The 24052-nt window shown below is 40.4% G+C and overlaps 1 protein-coding gene and 1 non-coding gene across 2 annotated transcripts in view; one reads left to right on the forward strand and one right to left on the reverse strand.

Moving 5' to 3' along the window:
* The window catches only part of clasp1a (cytoplasmic linker associated protein 1a), a 300065-nt gene that overhangs the window by 221374 nt on the left and 54639 nt on the right, over positions 1 to 24052 (reverse strand). Inside the window, exons 3-7 of the mRNA XM_063048559.1 lie at positions 7787 to 7865; positions 5891 to 5994; positions 5346 to 5437; positions 5164 to 5239; positions 3335 to 3432 (exon numbers count right to left, since the gene is read on the reverse strand). Of these exons, the coding sequence (XP_062904629.1) occupies positions 3335 to 3432; positions 5164 to 5239; positions 5346 to 5437; positions 5891 to 5994; positions 7787 to 7865 (449 nt within the window). The remainder of the gene's footprint in view (positions 1 to 3334; positions 3433 to 5163; positions 5240 to 5345; positions 5438 to 5890; positions 5995 to 7786; positions 7866 to 24052) is intronic.
* Positions 8732 to 8858, forward strand: LOC134347408 (U4atac minor spliceosomal RNA). Its single transcript, XR_010018150.1, has one exon. It is a non-coding gene; the product is annotated as a U4atac minor spliceosomal RNA (small nuclear RNA).

The following is a 24052-nucleotide window of genomic DNA, read 5'->3' on the forward strand; positions in this document are numbered from 1 at the left end:
TCTCGACCCCATTCTCTACCTTCTCCCATAACCTTTGACACCTTTACTAATCAAGAACCTAACAATCTCGCTTTAAATATACCAAATGACTTTGCCCCCATAATCATCTATGGCAATGAATTCTACAGACTCACCATCCCCTGCATGAGAAATTCCTCAACTCTGTTCTAAAGGAACATCCTTTTATTCTGAGGCTATGCCCTCTAGTATAGCCTCTCCAACTATAGAAAACATCCTCTCCGTGCCTACTCTGTCTAGACCTCCACAGTCATCTGTGGCAATTAATTCCATAGATTCACCACACTCTGGCTTAAGAAATTCTTCTGCATCACTCTGCTAAAGGGACATCTTTGGATTAAGGCTGGCCCAAGACTCCCTCACTGTAGGGAAGATTTTCACATCCACTCTATCTTGGCCTGCCAACATTTGATAGTTTTCAATGAGATCCCCACTCATTCTTCTACATTCTGGCAAGTACAGGCCCACAGCCATCGAACACTCTTCATATATTAACCCTGTCATTCCCAGGATCATTCTCATGAACCTCCCCTGGACCATCCACTCCTCAGCTATTCAACAATAATTAGGATCAGCAATACATTCCAGCAATATTCACATACTGTAAATAAAAAATAAACTAAAAAACAGAATTAACAGAAACAAAGAATAAACACAATCACAAGTTGAGATGTATAGTTTGCATCACTTGATGAAAACTTTTACTTCAAAATCCCCTTGAGATTCTTCATTGTGACCAAAATTGGTTGAAAATTGTACTGCAAATAATACAAAATTATATACTTGAGCACAAAGGTGCTGTGTGTCTTGAGTAGATATCTATTAAACTCAGGGTTACATTTAATTCCTAAACACAAATTTCCTTCTACAATTCCTTCTATGAGGAGAGATTGAGTCACCTGGGACTGTACTTGGTGGAATTCAGAATAGAGGAGATCTTACAGAAACATAAAATTATGAAAGCAAAAAATAAGATAGAGGCAGAAAAATTGTTTACACTGGAAGTGAGAATAGAACTAGGGGGCAGAGCCCCAGAATTCAGGGGAGTAGATTTAGGATGGGAGATGAGGAGGAGCTGCTTTTCCCAGAGTGTGGTGAATCTGTGGAATTCTCTGCCCAATGAAGCAGTGGAGGCTACTTTAAGATAAGGTTGGATAGATTTTTGCATAGTAGGGTAGGCAGGTGGGTGGAAATGAGTCCATGGCCAGATCAGACATGATCTTATTGAATGGTGGGGCAGGCTCGATGGGCTCCTATTTCTTATGTTTTTGTGTACTTGTGTAATAATGGTCACAACTTTAGCTCAAAAGTCAATTTATTTTTCAGGCCCTTATTTCCAGCCCTCACTCCAAAAAGGGGGATCTCAGGGTTGAATATGGTAACACATGTACTAAAATAATAAATTTACTTTGAACTTTGAGGAAAGGAGTAATGGCACATTCAGTTCCCAGAGCCTTACTTATTGAAATAAAGTCAAACCAAGCAATAATAACTCAACACCAATCAGATGGAAGGGACATCATAATAATGTACCACAAAGATAGAGATTTATAAAATTACAAGATCCAAAAGCATCTGAAGGTAGAGAATGAAAGGATGTGAAAACAGTTTTGAACTGCAATGTCTTTACCAGTAAGCGAAGGAGATAAATTTCACTTCTAAGCAAAGATAAAATTTTGTAAGACTTAAAAGGTGCAATGATGGTACTACAGTTGTTGAACATCACCACAATCAGACTGCTGTTACATTGTCCCCAATGCAGTTCAATCAGATTGCTTACTCAGCAAGTAGCCATTATTGTAAATGCTTTACTTCATATTAGGAGTGCTACAAATAATGAAATAGGTCTTCCACTCTGATCCCTGTATTAGTGGAGAGATCTAACCAGCGATCCCTATAAAAATCATGGTTTCCAGTGCTGATACTGCACTGAGGTGGCAGTGCCTCTTTAATCTTGTCATCACTGATGGTCCAGTACTGCTCCACTGAATTTTAATGGAGACGAAGGGGAAATAATCTCCTGCGGGCTCTCCAAACACAACCTCTGACTAAATGTCAGTAAAACTGAAGAGCTGATTGAAGTGGGAAAACATGCAGCAGTCTACATCAAGGGAAATCAGCAGCTTTCAATACCTCAGCATTAACCTATCAGATGACCTGTTCTGGATCCAGCACATGGGTGAAATCACAAGGAAATACATTAGCACCTTTGCTTTCTTAGGAGGTTAGGCTTGTCATGAACAGTAACAAATTTCTAATTAGATACTATTGAAAGTATCCTGACTGATTGCAACATGGTATGGTACAGCAATTCAAATGCACAGGAACACTCCGAGTGTAATGTGTAGTGAGTTCTGACACATCCCTCCGCGCGCTCTCCCCCACCCCCACTGGTAGTATCTACAGGAGGCCCTGACTCAAGAAGGTAGCAAAGATTCCCATCTCCTGCCATTTTCTCCCACAGCTACCAGTGAAGTCAAACACCAGCTACTTCCCATCAATCACTGGGTTCTTGAGCTAATCGGTAAAATCCTAATCACAATTTAGCCACTTCCACTACTTTGCACTAAAATGGGACTTTGATTTTGTTTGGTTCTAAATGTAGTTTCTTGTAAAAATTGTGTATAATTTATGCTTGTGTAAATTAACACATATGCTATGCGATTGTGATGTGGTTGCTGGAGAGATTCTCACAGCACTGCACCTGTGCATACACGTACTTCTGCAAAGAACAAACTTGACTTTGACTTTCCTGCTCTCAGGCTGGAAAGCCTCCTCACTAAGCCTGCAGTCGTCTTGTACAAGCAGCCCCTATTCAAATGAATGGGAGAAAAATCAGCTGCCAGAAAGAGGCAAGTATTTTTTAAATTAAGTTTGCATCACTTTAGAGCACTGAAGCCATGTGTAGATAATTGTTTTAAATGTTCAAAAGAACAGTTTGATTTTGCTTTTTAAATAATTGTTTCGTAGAACTTTCATAAGCATTTAACTGCCTGTTAGAAAGATATTTTTTGATAGGGGCTATTACAGTTCAATAAGCACACAGAGGCAGACCCCATGCTGTATCCAGTCATGCTACATTGCCAGGAGCTCAGCTGCTAACAAAACATTACACCACACTCAGAAAACAACACAACACAGGCAGCCAACAACTTCTGGAAAATGGAAAATCAGCACCATTTTAATTCAATTTTGATCATTATGAAAGATCAAAAGAACAAGCTCACAATAATATAATGAATGCAATGTTAGTATATCTGAGAGAAATAAAATGCACAAAAGGCACTTTGGCCCAAGGCAGATATTCTTTGCTTACCTTGACTGTGGTAGCCCCTTTTTGTGAAGATCTGCTCGGACCCGTTCTCCTACATGTTTGTAAATTTCTACTAAACTATTTATTGCTGCATCACGGACCTGATGTTATAAACAATTAATATTAGAAAAGAAGCTCAAAATGCAGAAAGAGAAAAACATTTACTGTAACTAATTATAAATTAATCACATAGCAACTCTGTGGTCACATAGTTCAACATTCAAAGAGTTAGATACATAGTGCCATGTAGCATGGAGCCTCATGCCAGCCCATGCTGACCTTAAATTCTGCTGCAGATAATCTATCCAATTTAAGCAAAACAAATGGAAACACTCAGCAAGTTAAGCAGCAGCCATAGAGAAATAGAACCAGCGCTTCAGAATCTATCTGACGAGAGATTAAATTTCTCTCTGCAGGTTCCGCCTGACAAGTGTTATAGCATTTTCCTTAAGAGATTTTCTGCATCTAGAGACATTTTGCCATAGATGTAAATCTTCAGCTTCCATTTCCCCAACTGGCAACAACTGAAGTAGTTTGCCAGTTAGTCAACTAGAAATTTAATTTGTTTTACTTTAACTTGTTAAATAGTTAATAGATTCATCCAAAAGTTTGGCTGTAACTGATTGCTCAGATTCCTACACTGCAACAGTGACTTTATTTCAAAAGCAATTCACTGACTGTAAAATCCTTTGAATTATCTGAGGGTTACATGAGTGATTAAATTTTCTTTTTTAAAAAATGGTCTTTGGACACAATTACCAAAACAAGATACAATAAAGAGCACTGTAAAGATGCAGTTATTTTATCATCCTACAGATGGCATAGTGCTATACCTGCAGTGCCTCTATTAGCCAACAGATGGCTCTATCAACTGAGTAGCTTCCAAATCACAGGGATAAAAGAATCCCTGAATGACCAGGTAAAAGTTGCTGTGAATAATCCTTATATAACATTCTACAGAGCACCAGATATGCCAACTTGTAATTACATCATGGAAGCAGCAGTTTCATGCGGAAAGTGTGCTTGCTCCACTGGAAAGCAAGGAGGGAAAAAAAAAATTGAAGGGGAGACATTACATTTCCTACGGTTATAAGAGAAAGCACCTTGACAAAAGAAGTGGGCATTGAAAATGGAAAACTTGTGTGGTCACACTGCATTCTTCTGCAACGGGGAAAAAAAAACAGAAATATGCTTATAGGATTACTTCACAAAAACGCATTCAATCAAGGATTGAATTTTACTATCTGTCACTCAATTCTTCATCGCAGAGATGCTCACGCTGTTCTAACTTGCATCTCCTACACTGTTCCAATGAAGGACAAACTAAGCTTCAGGAACATCACCTTGGTTCACACCAGACACATTGTAGCTATACTTACTTGACAATTGATTCAACAATTGAAAATGTGTCATTCCAACCTTGAATTTCACATTTCCAGTAGAAATGTTTCCCCTCTTCTCCTCATTCTGGCATTTCCTCCTGCTATCACCCACATAAATGCTCTTCTCCAATCATTAGCTTTTATGAGCCCAGTTTAGCTCATGGCTTCTCATTCAAAAGTGCTGCTTGATTTGCTGAATATCCTCCACCCTTTTCAGCTTTATTTCAGATTCCATTACTGGAAAAATATTTATATACCTTCCTGACATATTCTTTCCTGGACATTCCAAACAGGAAGTGTTCAGCAACTGTGGTCAATGACTAAGAAATCATACAGAAAAGTGGACCTCTTTCTATAGATGATACAGCAGTCATTTGAAATAATTACTCAGCAGAGAATTGCAGTCATCAAAGGTATATCACTTCCATTTAAAACAGACTGTTAGCTTACCTGACTGTTAGGATCTCCTAATAAATTACAAATATGGGGTACGATTTTGCTCAGAGTTAAACTGTGAGCACCATAACTGGGAAAAGAAAAAAATTCTTTAAATAAACAGTCAGGTGAAATGTATTGAAATATAAAATAATAAAAATATTAGATATTTTATGGTTAGTTTTATTTTTACTTACGTATTTAATGTACTAATAAGGCAAAGGCAAATTCCTTCCCTGGTTCGGAAATTTTTGTGTTTAAATCCTCCCAACATTCGTTCCCAAACATACTGCAGGAAGTAGATAACAATGTTCCATTAGAAGAAAACACAAGTACAGTCATGAATATACACCGCACACATTTAACATTTAAATTTGTCAGCAGAAGCTAAAATTAACTAATTCTATTTAAAATGAAAATCTACTCGAAATTAAAACAATTCTTTAAAAAGCTATAGTCATCTAAAAGCAAGTTAACACGTTAAAAAGTGATGGATAAGCAAGTTCTAATGTTTAGTACAGCTGCAGAGATCGAAAACAAACATCCAAATACGTGTACATCTATTTTATTAGCCTACTTGCCACCAACCACAATAAGCTCTCATAATTAAATGTCTTGCCCATTTTTAGTTGGAAACACAAACAGAACACATACAATATTAGCAGGTCCCATTAGCTATCAGGTGTTACTAATAACAAGACAACACACAACAGCAGCAGAAGAATGGCATTTTTAGTTATACCTGTGGGGTAGCAGACAGTTCCATAATCTTCAATAAGAGGTTCTGATCTTGCTCTCGCACTTGATCTTTAGCATCCCCTAGTCTGTCTATTAGACTAGGTAATACTGCAGAAACACACATTTTAAAATGAATTAGTATAGTTAAGGTAGATGCATCTCATGTCATCTTGAGGTTACATGCAACTTAGCAGGAAAATTCTCAACATTTTAAAACATTTTTGTTTACCACCATCACCAGCATATAAGAGCAGAACACATTGGACATACTAAGCTGTATAGGCAATACTTCAGTCACACCACCTCTGAAACATTGAATCTTGCCACAGATGCTGCTTGATCTGCAGAATACTACCAGCATGGTTTTGATTTGCAATTTTCATCACCTGCAGTATTTGTCTCAACCATCCATCCACCGTTGCCCAAGATGTATACAACTTAGCACATATACTGTAACAAAAGGGTTAATAGCAACACACAAAATGCTGGAGGAACTCAGCAGGTCAGGCACCTGTTAATAGGGTTGTTAAGAAGGTGTTCTTTACTCAGCAGACTGAGTTCAAAAGCCATGAGGTAATGTTGCATCAAGAAACCCCTGGTTAGGTCCTGGTTCAGATCTGGTTGGAAGGAATGTGGAAGCTTTGGAGAGGATACAGAGGAGATTGATTAGGATGCTGCCTGGACTAGATAGGTTGAGCAAGCTGGGGCATTGCTTGCTGGAACGGAGGAGGCTGAGAGGTGACCTGATAGAGGTACACATGATGGTAAGAGGCATAGATCAAGTGGACAGCCAGAGACTTTTTTCCCAGGATGAAAATGGCTAATACAAGGGGGCATAGTTTTAAGATGATTGTAGGAGGATGCCTTGGAGTTTGGCTTCTGAATGTGCAGAATACAGCCACAGCATTCAACAGTTTATCTACAGAAATTTGGATAACCTTGGTTTACTTCACCCGATGTTGAATGAGCAATAAACATTGAGCAAAGCAACAGGAAGAATAATAGAACATAGAATAGTACAGTACAGCACAGTACAGGCCCTTCAGCCCACAATGTTGTGCCAACCCTCAAACCTTGCCTCCCATATAACCCCCCCCCACCTTAAATTCCTCCATAAACCTGTCTAGTAGTCTCTTAAACTTCACTAGTGTATCTGCCTCCACCACTGACTCAGGCAGTGCATTCCACACACCAACCACTCTGAGTAAAAAACCTTCCTCTAATATCCCCCTTGAACTTCCCACCCCTTACCTTAAAGCCATGTCCTCTTGTATTGTGCAGTGGTGCCCTGGGGAAGAGGCACTGGCTGGCCACTCTATCTATTCCTCTTAATATCTTGTATACCTCTATCATGTCTCCTCTCATCCTCCTTCTCTCCAAAGCCCTAGCTCCCTTAATCTCTGATCATAATGCATACTCTCTAAACCAGGCAGCATTCTGGTAAATCTCCTCTGTACCCTTTCCAATGCTTCCACATCCTTCCTATAGTAAGGCGACCAGAACCGGACACAGTACTCCAAGTGTGGCCTAACCAGAGTTTTATAGAGCTGCATCATTACCTCGCGACTCAAACTCTATCCCTCGACTTATGAAAGCTAACACCCCATAAGCTTTCTTAACTACCCTATCCACCTGTGAGGCAACTTTTAGGGATCTGTGTACACGTACCCCCAGATCCCTCTGCTCCTCCATACTACCAAGTATCCTGCCATTTACTTTGTACTCTGCCTTGGAGTTTGTCCTTCCAAAGTGCACCACCTCACACTTCCCCAGGTAGGTTCTTCCATGTCAATCTCCAAGGAGAGATTACAAAGATACATTATGGGTTAGACAATCATAGTATGATAGTGATCTCACACTCAAGTGCATCAAACCGTTTAAGAAATAGAAAGAGATATACCTGTACCAATGTGGGTTTTGAAATGATCCTGAAGACGAGTAATGAGGGCAGATAAGATGTCTATACCAAACAAAGCAACCTGTTAAAGAAGGAGAAAAATGTTAATGTTCCTTCAAAAGATTTATTACTTATTTAGAAATACATCACAGTAACTAGCCCTTCTGGCCCAACAAGCCTGCACCACCCAATTATACCCTTATGACGAATTAACCTACTAACCTGCACAACTTTGAAATTAAATAAAGAATAGTAAGCAGCTTAAACTAAAGAGCATCATGGTAAATTAATCAAAGTGAAGATGATGGTGATGGTGGTGGTGGTGGTGACGACAGTGACAGAATGAGTTGTAAGGCTGTATGGAAAATAAGGATGCAAGACTGTTGTATTGTTCTGTGGGGAACCATTATGGCTTAATGAACCAAATGGTCTGTGAGTCACAATAATTAACCTGTACAATAGATAGGAAACAGGGAGAGGGTGAAGGGAAAACTAAAGATTATTTAAAAGAGTGTAGGGTACTTAAGCGTCACAGCAAGTGAAGATAGCTTAACTTGTCAAAATGTTCCACATGCTTGAAGAACATTGGGATGAATCATGATTATACACATACCATAAATAACAGACAATCATTGCAGCTGAACGAGTGACAAAGCCATACACAAGATAAACATGCATTGTAATGATATAATTGGTGATAGAAATAATACTGCAATTCTAATACATCAACAGCTGGTGGCAGAGCAGTGCATTATGGGTAATTACAAAGACATGTTTTTCCAATAAGAAGACTCCTTTATGAAGATTAATCAATATTTAACTGTTCTTTGTGCAATTAAAGAACTATTCTAGCAAATACAAAACAATCTAGTGAAGATGAGAAAAATCCATTGTTACTTAAAGGTGTTACTGTTTAGCCTACACTTACCATGAAAACAAATTTAAGCAACTATCCTTATCTTGGGGTTGTGGGGCTGTTCAATGAGCGAATGGCGAGGACAGCACTGCTAACACCATTACAACACTTTCGCATCACCTGGGCGCAAGTCCAGTTCCTGGTGCAATTTTTGGACCCTCATAATCACATTTTCCATAATTAGTGCTGAAATTTATTTTGGGGAAGCAATGGTTGGTTATGTTCCTCCCTTTTTCTGAAAGCCTATGGAAAGTTATGAAGTCACGCAAGGCAGAAGTAATCAAACACCATCAGTGATTTCTGGCACTATGAAGCAATCACACCCATTGCCACACCATGCCACCACCTCCTCCATCCACGGTACGTATGTGGAAGCTTTAGAGAGGGTGGGTGCAAAGAGGAGTTACCAAGATGCTGCCTGAATTAGAGAGCATGTCTTATGAGGAAAGGTCAAGACAGCTTGTGCTTTTCTCTTAGGAGCAAAGGAGGGTGACAGGCTGCTTGATAGAGATGGATAAGAATGTAAGCGGCATAGATAGAGTGGACAGCCAGTGCCTTTTCCCCAGGGTGGCGATGGAATGGAATGTCAAAGGACATTTTAGAACAGAAATCTGCAGCCCATTACAGGCCCTTCAGCCCACAATGTTGTACCAACTACTCTAGAAACTACAGAATTTCTCTACCACATAGCCCTCTATTTTTCTATGCTAGTATATTTCCTGTAATACCATGGACTCTTACCTTGTTAAGCAGCCTCATGTGCAGCTCCTTATCAAAGACTTCCTGAAAATCCAAGTAAACAGCACCTACTGACTCTCCTTTTCAACCTTGCAAATTATTTCCTCCAAGAATTCCAACAGATTTTTCAGGCAAGGTTCCCCTTAATGTTGATATTAGTATCTCTTATCATATGCCTGAGCCTTTCCTCTTTCTAACGGAGTCTGTCATCTTCCCAATCAGTGAAGTCAGGCTTACTGGCCAATAATTTCCTGTCTTGGTTCCATCCATTCTTGAAGAATGAAGTGACATTTTCCACTCTTCCAGAACCATTCCAGAAACTAGTAATTCTTGAAAGATCATTGTTAATGCCTCCACAATCTCTTTAGCTACCCCTTTCAGAACCCTGGAGTGTAGTCCATCTGGTCCAGATTACTTATCTACACTCAAGCTTTCATCTTCCCAAGCACTTTTTCCTTAATTATAGCAACTGCATTCACTTCTGCCCCCTGACACTCACATTTCTGGCATACTGCTGTTGTTTTCCACAATGATTTATTAAGCAAAATACTTAGTGAGTTTGTCTGCCATTTCTTTGTCCCTCATTACTACCTCTCCAGCATAATTTTCCAACAGTCTAATATGCACTCTCACCTTTCCTTTACTCTTTATACATCTTAAAAACCTTTGCAATTATTTTATTATATTACGTTATTTTCCTTTATTTCATCTTTTGTCCCCTATTACTTTTTAATTGCCTTCTGTTGGTTTTAAAAGCTTCCTAATCTTCTAACTTCACACTAATTTTTGCTATATTTTATGCCCCCTCTTTTACTTTTATGCTTTTTGACTTTCATTGTCATCCTCCTTTTTTGAATACTACCTCATGGTTGGGATACATCTATCCTGCACCTTCTGAGCTGCTCCCAGAAGCTCCAGCCATTGCTGTTCTGCCATCACACTTGATGTGTCTTCTTCCAATCAACTTTGGCCAGCTCCTCTTTCATGCCTCTGTAATTCAATATACTCCACTACAATACTGATGCATCTGATTTCACCGTCTCCCTCTCAAACTGTAGGGCGAACTCTAATCATATTATGATCACTATCTCCTATGGGTTTCTTTACCTTAAGCTCCCAAATCAAATCTGGTTCATTAAAAAACTTCTAATCCAGAATTGGCTTTTCCTTTGTGGACTCAACCATAAGCTGCTCCAAAAAGCTGTCTTGTAGGCATTATACAAATTCCCTCACTTGGAATCCAGCACCAACCTGATTTTCCCAACCTACCTGCGTATTGAAATCCCCAATGGCAAATTTGATAAGTTTTTCTATTTCCCATTGTAATTTGTACCCTACATCCTGGATACGGTTTAGAACCCTCTGTATAACACCCATCCATGTTCTCCTTTAAACCCTTGTAGTTTCTTAACTCTGCCCACAAGGATTCTGCATCTTCTGATCTCAGGTCACCTCTTTCCAAGGATTTGATTTCATTTTTTGCCAACAGAGTCTCCCCACCCTTTCTTTCTACCTTCCTATCCTTTCGATACAATGTGTACTTGGATGACAGGCTTCCAACTATTTTCTTCTTTCAGTCATGATTCAGTGATGCCCGCAATGTTATACATGCCAATCTTTAACTCCACTACAAGATAATCTACCCTTATTTTGTATATTATGTACATTCAAATATAGAAACTGTCCTCTATTTACCTTTTTTTGACTTTTGACCCCCGTTACACTTCAACTCATCCCACTGACTGCCAATTTTACCCTATCATCTACTTGTCCTTCCTTAGTCTCACTGCACACTGTATATACTTGTATACCCACTGCATAATCCTCATCCGTATCACTCTGGTTCCCATCCCCTGCCACATTAGTTTAACCCTTCCCAACAGCTCTAGTAAACTTTCCCGCAAAGATATTTGTCCCCTCAAGTTCAGGTGTTTTTTATAGCACTCAAAAGTGGAATTGGGCAATGAATACTGGTGTTACCAATCATATGAAAAGATCTAAATACTTAACTGAATAGTGAAACAGAAGTTTTTCTTTAACCAAGGAATCTGGTGCACTCTGGAAGGCAGCGAATGCAGGGGCAGTTAAGGCTCTTTGGGATTCTGATGTAATTTTTTTTTAATATATGTGATCAATTTTCCTTGACAGTTTTAAAGAGATTAATGGAGTTCAGGTACATATTGGCCGTGATTTAATTGAATAGTCTCAGAAGGCTGAATGACCTTGCCCATGTTCCTCAGATAGGTTTGGCATTGGTTATATAGTTTGCAGATCTATAGCTCATGGATGAATGTACTGTTTCAACCTAACTGATTGACTTTCATTTTCTTAAAACATATTTCATACTCTTATGCAACCTGACAATTTTTTCACCGTACCTCAGTACATGCAACAATTTTAAATGTAGCAATAAGTGGAAAACTAGATCCAAAACTTAGAACACAAACAAGAGAAAATCTGCAGATGCTGGAAATCCAAGCAACACACATAAAATATGCTGGAGGAACTCAGCAGCCCAGGCAGCATCTATTTTTTTGGGGGGGGGGGGGGGGAGAGGGAGAGAGAGAGAAGTACAGTCGATATTTCAGGCCGAGACTGCCAGCATATTTTGTGTTGCTAAAAACTAGAAAGCTGAGTTCATCCAGAACACTACTTGTTGCTCTTAATTCAAATAAAAAGCATCTTCACTGGACAGCCACTTCCTATTCCAAAATTCATATCCCCATTTTCATGTTTCACTTTCATGATCTATTAAAGTTAGACCAGCCTTACCATTGTTTACACACAGGAATGCTATTCAATTCTTCCCATTAGACTTGCGTGCGTTATTTTTGACATGACGCCCAAAAGGTAACGTTTAGACTAGTTGTGGGCTTCACTGCCTGTTGTACTCTACATCAGCGATGAGCAACATTTTTTAATCAGTGAAATGCATCATTTACGTTAACAACCAACAATGTAAAGATGCTGGGGGCAGCTTGCCACTGTCACCACACATTTCAGCACCAACACGCCATCAATACACATCATTTTATTACAGTGGTGAACTGAAGTTGCAAGGAAAAGCAATAATTGATTAGGATAGTGTTACAGAGTGCAATACAGGTAGACAAAAAATGGGCAAGGTCATAAGTTAAAGTTTAAGTGTCATTCAACTGTCCACATGAACACAGCTAAACAAAACTGTGTTCCACTGGGGCCAAGGTACAAAACACAGCACCAACATAACACACACACGACGTTGGAGAAATTCGGCAGATCAGGCAGCATCTAGGTAAATGAATAAACAGTCAATGTTTTGGGCAAAGACTTTTTTCAGAACCACTGAAAGGAAATGGGAAGATGCCATAATAAAAAGGCAGGAGGAAGGGAAAGAAGATACCTGGAAGGTGATAGGTGAAGCCCAGTGGGCAGGAAAGGTGAAGGGTTGGAGGGGAAGGAAACTGATGGGAGACAAGAATGGGCCATAGGGGAAAGGGAAGGAGTGGGGGTACCCTGGGAGAGGTGTTAGGCAGGTGAGAAGAGTTATGAGACCAGAGTGGGGAATAGTAGAGGGGGGGTGGGGAGGGATTTTTTCTTTTAAAACTGGAAGGGGAAATCTATGTTCATGCCATCGGGTTGGAAGCAACTCCAATGAAATACAAGGTATTGCTCCTCCACCCTGAGGGTGGCCTCATCTTAGTACAAAAGGAGGCCATAGACTGATATATTGGAACAGGAATTGGAATGAAATTGTTTGGCCACTGGGAAATTCCATTTTTAGCAGATAGAGCAGAGGTCCCTCGCAGAAGCCATCCCCCAATTTACGACTGGTCTCACCAATTCTGATGAGGCTGCATCAGGAGCATCAGATACAATAGATGACACCAGCAGATTTGTAGGTGAAATTTTGCCTCACAGTAAGGAGTGTTTGGGGCCCTGAACAGAGGTGAGGGAGGAGGTGAATGGGCAGATGTAGCACTTTGGCTGCTTGCAGGAGTAAGAGCCAGGACAGAGATTTTTGGAGAGGGTCAAATGGACAAGGGAATCACAGAGGGAGTGAACCCTGCACAAAGTGGAAAGAGGTGGGGGAGGTAAAGATACGTCAGGTGGTAGGATCCCTTTGGAGATGGTGGAAGTTGTAGAGAATAATGTGTTGGATGCAGAGGCTCATGGGGTGGTAGGTGAAGACAAGAACTCTATCAGTGTTAAGGTGGCAGGAAGATTGTGAGAGAACGGATGTTTGGGACATGGAGGAGATGAAGCTGAGGGCAGCTTCACGGTGAAGGGAGGAAAACCCTGTTCTTTGGAGGAGGGGGGCCTGGAAGAGAGGCTTATCCTAGGAACAACAATAGCACAGCATATAGCACATATAGTTATGAAAGCAGAAAAATATGTAGTCACAAAAAAATAGCCCAAATCCCTGAGTGGTGTGGCCTGCAGACTGATGGTGCATGGCATGTTAATCCTGGAGCCGTGTTGTTGCCAGAGCAAGCACACAGTAGTTCTTCATCACATGCTAGTGCAGCTGCAGATGAACTGCAATCCAGCTCGTCTTGAATCAAGTGAATACTGGAGGGGAGAATTTACAGGAGTGTCAGATGGAGTTCAACCCAGATAAGTGTGAAGTGGTTCATTTCATAGGTCCAATTTGAAGATCGAATATAATATTAATGGTAAAACTCTTGGCAGTATGGAGGATCAGCAAGATCCTGGGGTCCATGGCGATGGGACACTCAAAGCTGCTGCGCAGATTGACAGTTTTGTTAAGAACGTGTATGGTGCGTCGGCCTTCATCAACCGTGGGATTGAGTTCAAGAGCTGTGAGGTAATGTTACAGCTAAATAAGACCTTAGACCCCACTTGGAGTACTGTGTTCAGTTCTGGTCACCTCATTACAGGAAGGATGTGAATGCTATAAAGAGAGTGCAGAGGAGATTTACAAGGATGTTGCCTGGATTGGAGAGCATGCCTTGTGAGAATAGGTTGACTGAACTCAGCCTTTTCTCCTTGGAGTGACAGAGGATGAGAGGTGATCTGATAGAGATGTACAAGATGATGAGAAGCATTGATTATGTGGATAGCCAGAGGCCCTTTCCCAGGTCTGAAATGGCCAACATGAGGGGGCATAGTTTTAAGGTACTTGGAAGTAGGTACAAGGGGGATGTCAGAGGTAAGTTTTCCCCCCCCAGAGTGGTGGGTGCGTGGAATGCACTGCCAGCGAAGGTGGTAGAGACAGGTACAATAGGATCTTTGCTAAATCAGGATGGCGTGCAACATGGACAGCAACTTGTAGGTAGTTTTTAAATTGTGTTCTTTCTTATAATATTCTACCTTCGTTCATGGCTTCTCAAATTCTGTTAAGAGACTTCATCCACTTACTGCAATGCATCTTAAAGTTGGTATGCCATGAAGCAAAAGTGGAGAAAACGAATGTTAGATATCAAAGAAGCAGTTTTGTCTTAGTAGACTGCATGAAAGCATTGTTACAATTGTACTCATTCCAGCACATCGTTCTCTGCAACTTCGGCAACGTTCAATGGAGCCACAAAGCACATCTCCCCTCACACTTTCTGCGGGGAATCTCTCTCTACACAAGTCCCTTGCCCATTCGATGCACATCACTGATCTCACACCTGGCACTTACCCCTGTAAGTGGCTTAAGTGTTGTACCTACCCAATCATAGATCCCTGCTAGCTGGGCCATGCTATCTTCTTGCTGCTACGAAAGTCTCAAGTCACACACTACCAGGTTCAAAAACAGCTAATTCCCTTCAACCCTAAAATCACTACAGTTTAGAAACACCAAGACCACTTTTGATCGTTTTGCATCAAAATGGACTTCATGTTTTTAAGTTGTGTTCTTTCTTAAAATATTCTGCATAATTTATTTTTCTTGTGATGCTATTGCCTGGGACACTGCTGTAAGAAGGTGGCTTGCTAACTGCAGTATTCGTCAACTCAAGCTTGAAAGTGGTATCCTCTTGAAATATTTCACAATCAACAGATTGGAAATACCAATTAAAAGCAAAGCAGATATAATATTTATTAACATGGTACCAAAATATTCCAAGGTCTTAGTCCAAAGAATGAATAGAAATGCCTTTAGAAATCACAGAAGACACTTAAGATTGTTAAATGAAACTCAAAGCAATGTGTCCAGGGAAATATGGAACAGGTACAAAACATCCTGGCCCTACCAGTCTGTTGCTGACAAAATCTCAGATTTGCTCATTAGGACAAAGACTTATCTCCAGGCTTTCATTTCACTTCCAATCAAGTGATTTCTTCTGGAAATGGAAGATGCAAGGCAAAACCTTCCAAAAATATCTAGGTCTAGTGACTTCATAATATTGATACTGCAGAAATATAATGCCAGGCAACGGCTGTTACAAAAACTATTTCTATCATTTCTGTGATCACCATTAGATTTTCCAAATTCTTTCTACTAGCATATTTCTTTTCATTTCTAAACAATTTTAAATTGCTCAATGAAATTACAGATGGAGGATGTATGTACCGGGTAGATCACTTGCTTCTTTAAGTTCATGTTAGGGTTATTCATTCAATCACATGAAAACCAGGTGGTATGGTTTCCTCCCACAGTCCAAAGATATACCAGTCGGTAGGTTAACTGGTCATTGTAAATTGTCCTGTAATTAGACTAAGGTTAAATCAGGGGTTGTTGGGCAGTGCGGCTCAAAGGGCCTATTCAGCACTATCTCAATAAGTAAAAAACATTGATACATAAAATAGTCAAATGAAGCAGCATCCTCCGGGGTCAAGATGCAAAATATGTTACCAACAGCACAGCACATTGCACTTAGCACAAATACCACTTTTGTTTATGATTTCAGAGAATACATAGTCATAAAGAGAAAATAAATAATATAGCCCAAGTCCCTTATGTGGCATAACTTGAATGATGGTGTTCTCTTGAATCAGCTTGTTTTTCCAGAGTGTACACCAGCAGGCAGCACTGCCTCAGCACCTCCTCCCCCGGGCAACTGCCACAAGCAACCTCCAGCCTCGGCCTAGTCCTCACCACAATAGAGGCAACGTAGCTCCTCCGCCATTGGTCTCAACTATGAACCAGTAACTGGACTTTCCATTGTCAATGTTACTAGTGTTACGTAACCGGCAACAATGAATATCAATCGAGACAGGTTACATAAAAACAACCAAACATTTAAACACGGATAAACAATTTTAAAAAATGAAAACCTTAACCGGAAGTTAACTGCTATGCGGCCGTTCAACAAATTGTCACTCGCTACTGGTTCTTAAAGCGATAAATGCAAAAACAGTTCTTAAAGCGGTAAAGTCAAATACAGTTCTTAAAATGGTGATTTCGGAAGTCCAACAGATTTATACATTCAATTGGGAGAGACTTCACTGGAGAAGGATTTCTTCATAGACGCGACTTCCCTGCTGGTTCTGTCCAAAGGATTCACGATGAAGGAAATAAATGGCTTAAAACAACTGACCTTTCTTCTGGCGAGCAAATCCTGCATGAACTTCCTTGCTCTTTTGGCAGGAGTCATCTTCGATGCAGGTCGCTACTTCTTCAACGAAGACTCAATAAGGTCAATCCTTTGTTAAACTGCCGAACAATACCAACTTCTCTTAATCCTTCAGGTCCTGTACTTCGATAAACTCTTCACTCTCCAATACTACTGAAAAGGTACATCAACAAACCTGGCAGAAATTGCCAGTCCAGCACTATTGTACCTTACAATAGAACGTAAAACTCCACTGTAAAAATGAAACTGCATCATAAAACAAATACGCAACGGAACGGAGACACTGATGAACATTCTAGCTGGAAAACTCACTGCGTCACCAGAGGTCTTCCCTTTTATACCCGTGGTGAACATGTCATCACGTGACCTCACATCGGCAGGAAAATTACATCAGGTGACCTCTACATCATTCTCACAAGAAAGTCACAAGATCTCCTTGAGGTATGTAACACTAGTGTCTAACAGGGTCTTGCGATCTCAAATACAGTTGCAAGAAAATGTTTGTGAACCCTTTGCAATTACCTGGCTTTCTATATTAATTGTGGTCTGACCTTAGTCCAAGTCACAATAATAGACAAACAATCTGCCCAAACTAATAACACACAAACAATTGTACTTTTCATGTCTTTATCGAACAGTTTAATTATTCACAGTCCAAGCCGGAAAAAGTATCTGAACCCTTGTATTTAATAACTGGTACAACCGCCTTTAGCAGCAGTAACTTCCAAATATTTTCTGTAACTACTGATCAGACTTGCACAACTGTGTGTAGGAATTTTAAACCATTCCTCCATACAAAATGGTTTCAGTTAATCTATATTTCTGGGATACCTTGAACAGCCCTCTTCAGGTCATGCTTGAGATCTCAGCTGGGTTAAGGTCTGGAGTCTAACTTGTGCATTCCAAACCATAAAATTTTCTTTCTTTTAAAACCATTCTTGATCTGTGTTTTTCTTATCATGGACACATGAACAGAGACTTTAGCAAGTTCTAGAGAAGAGCAGGCACTGTCAGTAGCCTGATTTTGTGTCTTTTTAAAAAAAATACAACCTTCTACGACCTACACCTCCAATCTTATCTCATTGATTGGAACAGCCGACTCCAAATGGCTTGTGTGGAAAGTATTACCCAGAGGTTCACATACTTTTTTTGAACCGAGACTGTGATTGCTTAAATGGTGCACTCAGTATTGACAAGTAGTATAATTGTGTTATTAATTTAAGCAGACTGGGTTTGTCTATTATTCTGACTTAGATGAAGATCAGACCACATTTTATGAGTAATTAATGCAGAAAGCCAGGTAATTGCAAAGGGTTCAAAAACTTTTCCTTGCAACTGTACGTCTAAGACAATCATTCGCACCATGCACCTTCAAGGCACAATGGTACACAAGTCCAGGCAATAAAGCAATAATGGTACACAGCAAGTTCAGCTCCATCGCTATCAAGCAATTCGCTGATGGGATGGTCCTGCAGTACTTCATCTTCTTAGTATCCAGCAGTTACTTGCCGTCGTAAAAAAGACAGGATGAACAAAAGCACCTTTGATTCAAGTAACTTGGTAATGAAATCAATATTTAAACATTTACATAGTTCTGAGGTGAATGTTTATTTTGGTAAATGGTACTGAAGTTGTGTTATATTCTCACTTTCTTGTTATAATATCCAGATCAGTGTCGATTTCATCCTCCTGACTTTAAGTGTACAGCTGTCTTCTTTTGTCATTTGATTTCATTTTCTAGATGCTAACAATCTGTCACATCAGAGATTTGAAATCAAATGCACAATATGTGTAAAAATAAAGGTGGCATTTTTCGCTATCATTTTGGTAGCAGTATATGTTCCAACTCAGGCCAACATCATTCAGGCTTTAGATGATCTGAGCAATGGGATCAACTTGCACAAAACAGCACACCATCAGTTTGGGGGATTTTAACCAGTCCAGTCTGTCGAAAAAAAATATCACTAAGCAAGTATCATGAACAGACCACTTGCAATACCAGAGGAAACAACACAGTGGACCATTGTTACGCCACCATCAAGAATGCCTACCATGCTATTCCATGCCCTCACTTCAGGAAGTCTGATCACCTGGCTGTACTTCTACTCCCCGAGTATAGGCAGAGACTGCAGTTTGCAGCACCAGTAGTGAGGACCAAGAAGGTATGGACAAGGGAAGCACAGGAGTGCTTACAGGACTGCTTTGAATCAGTAGACTGGGCTGTATCCAGGGATTCATCTTCCAATCTGTGTGAGTATGCTGAAGTTATTACTAACTTCATTAAAACCTCTGTTGATGAGTGTGTGCCAACAAATTCTGCTGTATATTCCCAAATCAAAAGTCATGGATAAGCCAGGAGGTACGTCATCTGCTGAAGGCTAGATCTGTGGCGTTCAAGGCTGGCGACTCAGGCCTGTACCAGAAAACCAGGTATGATTTGCGGAGGGCTATTTCAATGGTGAAAGGACAGTTTCGAATGAGGTTGGAGGCGACATCAGATGTACAACAACTCTGCTGGGGTTCACAAGACATTACTTCCTACAAAATGAAACCCAATAGCATAAATGGCAGCAATGCCTCACTACCAGATAAACTCAGCGTCTTCTATGCCCACTTTGAAAGGGAGAATACAACTACAGCTGTGAAGATCCCTCCTGCACCCAGTGATCTGTCTCAGAATCTGATGTTAAGCTGTCTTTAAAGAAGGTGAACCCTCGCCCCGACAGAGTACCTGGTAAGGCTCCGAAAACTTGTGCCAACCAACTGGCGGGAATATTCAAGGACATTTTCAACCTCTCATTGCTATGGGTGAAAGTTCCCACTTGCTTCAAAAAGGCAGCAATTACAGTGGCATGCAAGAGTTTGGGCACCCCTGGTCAAAATTTCTGTTACTGTGAATAGCTAAGCGAGTAAAAGATGACCTGATTTCCAAAAAGGCATAAAGTTAAAGATGACATTTCTTTAATATTTTAAGCAAGATTACTTCTTTATTTGCATCTTTTACAGATTCAAAATAACAAAAAAGGAAAAGGGCCCGAAGCAAAAGTTTAGACACCCTGCATGGCCATGGCAAAACCTTCAGCTTGTGCCTCTTGAGGTAGTCCATTGTGGATTTTGAGGTGTGTTTAGGATCATTATCCTGTTGTAGAAGCCATCCTCTTTTCATCTTCAGCTTTTTTCTTTCTTTCTTTTTTTTTTATAAAACAGACAGTGTGATGTTTCCTTCCAGAATTTGCAGGTATTTAATTGAATGCATTCTTCCCTCTACCAGTAAATGTTCCCCGTGCCACTGGCTGCAACACAAGCCCAAAGCATAATCGATCCACCCCCATGCTTAACAGTTGGAGAGGTGTTCTTTTCATGAAATTCTGCACCCTTTTTTCTCCAAACATACCTTTGCTCATTGCTGCCAAAAAGTTCTACAGGTGTGCGCGGCTTAACGTCTATTTGGACAACATCCGATCGCATATACGTCCGTAGTCCCAATCAGAGAACGTAATGTAGTGGACGTAACCAATCTCGTCTATCACTCGTCTCGAGTGTAGTAGCGTTATCTCTCATTTTCTTTTGAAAATATTACCGTAAAGTGCATCATGGCTTCCAAACGCAGCAAAACCACTCCTAGTGATAGCAGCAGCAAGAGGCAAAGGAAGAGTATTGATATGGAAGCGAAACATAAGGTTATAAAACAATATGAAGGTGGAAAACCAGTGAATGCTATTGCTCGGGATTTAGGCATGTTGCACTCAACAATTATGATGATCCTGAAAAAAAAAGAAAAATTCTTGAAGCTGTTAAAGGATTGGCTTCACTGAAAACTACAAGGCTCATGAAAATGCAAGGGAGACCTATATCGGATATGAAGAAATTGCTAATGACATGGATTTAATCAATACGGGTACACTTCAGTACGCCATATAGGTTTGCTAAGTATATAATATGATGTTCACACAATGTCCAAATCATGTAACATCCGACTTCACAGAATGTATCGCGGATGTTAAGCGACACATACCTGTATTTTAACTTCATCAGTCCACAGGACCCGTTTCCAAAATGCATCAGGCTTATTTAGATGTTCCTTTGCAAACTTCTGATGCTGAATTTTGTGGTGAGGACGCAGAAAAGGTTTTCTTCTGATGACTCTTCCATGAAGGTCATATTTGTGCAGGTGTCAATGCACAGTAGAACAGTGCACCACCACTCCAAAGTCTGCTAAATCTTCCTGAAGGTCTTTTGCAGTCAAACAGGTTTTTGATTTGCCTTTCTAGCAATCCTACGAGCAGTTCTCTCGGAAAGTTTTCTTGGTCTTCCAGACCTCAACTTGACCTCCACTGTTCCTGTTAACTGCCATTTCTTAATTACATTATGAACTGAGGAAACGGCTACCTGAAAACGCTTTGCTATCTTCTTACAGCATTCTACTGCTTTGTGGGTATCATTTATTTTAATTTTCAGAGTGCTCGGTAGCTGCTTAGAGGAGCCCATGGCTTCTGATAGTTGGGACAAGGTTTGAGGAGTCAGGGTATTTTATAAAGCTTTGAAATTTGCATCACCTGGCTTTTCCTAACAATGACTGTGAACAAGCCATAGCCCTAACGAGCCAATTAAGGTCTGAGACCTTGATAAAAGTTATCTGAGATCTTAATTCTCTTGGGGTGCCCAAACTTTTGCACGGTGCCCCTTTCCTTCCCCCCCCACTCTAAAATTGTACAAAACAAAAATAACACAATCTTGCTTAAAAAGTTGAAAAGAAAGTTTCATCTTTAAGACTTTTGGAGATCTGTTCATCTTCTACTCACTTAACTATTCACATTAACAGAAATTTTGATCGGGGTGCCCAAACCTTTGCATGCCACTGTATGCCTGTGCTTAAGAAAAATGTGACTGCCTAGTGACCATCACCCGGCAGCGCTCACATCTACAGAGACGAAATGCTTTGAGAGGTTGGTCATGACTAGACTGAAATCCTGCCTCAGCAAGGACCTGGACCCACTGCAATTTGCCTGTTGCCGCAATAAGTCAATGGCAATGGCAGATGCAATCTCAGTAGCTCTTCACATGGCCTTAGACCACCTGGACAATAGAAACACCTATGTCAGGATGCTATTCATCGATTATAGCTCAGCATTTAACACGATCATTTCCACAATACTGATTGAGAAGTTGCAGAACCCTAGGCCTCTGTACCTCCCTCTGCAATTGGATCCTCGACTTCCTAGCTGTAAGACCACAATCTGTGCAGATCTGTGAAAAAATCCCCTCCCTCACTGACAATCAACACTGGTGCATCTCAAGAGTGTGTGCTTAGCCCACTGCTCTACTCTCTCTATACCCATGACTGTGTGGCTAGGCATTGCTCAAATACTATCTATAAATTTGCTGATGATACAACCATTCCTGGTTGTACCGTATAGCCTACAGTTTTTAAGGGACTACCTTATGGTTTAGTAACACGTCATTGCATGCGCTGTTAGGCGCGTATTGATCTATCCGTGTGTGCTGAGTTTAGATTCTGCCAGTAAAGAACCATGAAACTTAGCTCCCGTCTCCAGCATTTTTATTAATAGCATTGTTGTGTAACCAGACCACATACACAACACTGGAAAAATCTCAGATGGAGATGAGAGGGCATACAGGAGCAAGATATGCCAACTAGTGGAGTGGTGTCACAACAACAACCTGGCACTCAACGTCAGTAAGACAAAACAGCTGATTGTGGACTTCAGGAAGGGTAAGCGAAGGAACACATACCAATCCTCAGAGGGATCAGAAGTGGACTGAGCAGTTTCAAAGAACTCTGAGGACCTAACCTCATCCCAACATATTGATGCAGCTACAGAGGCGGCAAGACAGCATCTATACTTCATTAGGAATTTGGGGAGATTTGGTAGGTCAATAAAAACACTCAAAAACTTCTACACATGTATCATGGAGAGCATTCTGACAGGCTGCATCACTGTCTGCTGTCTGGTATGAGGGAGGGGGCGGGGGAGCTACTGCACAGGACTGAAAGAAGCTGCGGAGGGTTGTAAATTTAGTTGGCTCCATCTTGGGTACGAGCCCACAAAGTACCCAGCACATCTTCAAGGAGCAGTGTCTTAGAAATACAGCATCCATTATTAAGCACCCCCAGCACCCAGAGCATGCCCTTTCCTCACCATTACCATCAGGGAAGAGATACATAAGCCTGAAGGCACACACTCAGCATTGCAGGAACAGCTTCTTCCCCTCAGCCATCTGATTCCTAAATGAACATTGATCCTGTAAACACTACCTCACTTTTTTTATTATATATTATTTGCTTTTGCAAGATTTTTTAATCTATTCATTATGCATATACTGCAATTGATTTACTTATTTATTCAATCTTCTATATTATGTATTGCACTGAATTGCTGCTAAGTTAACAAATTTCACAACACATTGGTGATTCTGTTTTTTTTAATCTTAATTCTAAACTGGAATTCTTAATATTTTAAGTTAAGAATTCTGAAAATAAATTGTGCTTGCAACAATTAACAAAGGAAGAGTACACATAATATTGTTCTCAATGTACCAGTTACAAGACATGATTACTTCCATGCAGAATTCCAGCTTACTTACTGAGTCAGTGCCAAGATTTGACAACTTTCCAAAAAGACCTCAGTAATTTCCCTTTTATCACAAAGCACCATCCAGCCAACTGAGATGATAGAGTGAATCAACCTCATTATCTATTTTCTGCCTGTTCCATCCAACAGCTGGTTGCTGGCACAGGGTTCCACTGAATATACACAAGATTAACAGTCAAAATCCAAATCACAATATTTTCCATTAAAGTTTATTTAGTTGAAGCTGATTTTTAAAAAACAAGCACGTTACCCAGATAAGTTAATTTGCAACATTATCAACTACAGATGGAAAATCAAAATCTGCAAATGTTGGAAATCAATGGCAGGAGGAGAGGGAGCAGCGCACCACGCGCGTGCGTAGCCCTCCGGTGAAAAATGATATCATATCTGTTAAACAGGGGCCGTGGACAATTCTGATTTGATGGAGAATGGATGTGAAAGCACAGAGGAACATCTGGAGAAATTTCTGAAACACTCGTTCACTGCTGTCGTTCCTGCG

This window comes from Mobula hypostoma, chromosome 5 (genome assembly GCF_963921235.1).
Source record: "Mobula hypostoma chromosome 5, sMobHyp1.1, whole genome shotgun sequence".
NCBI lineage: Eukaryota > Metazoa > Chordata > Chondrichthyes > Myliobatiformes > Myliobatidae > Mobula > Mobula hypostoma.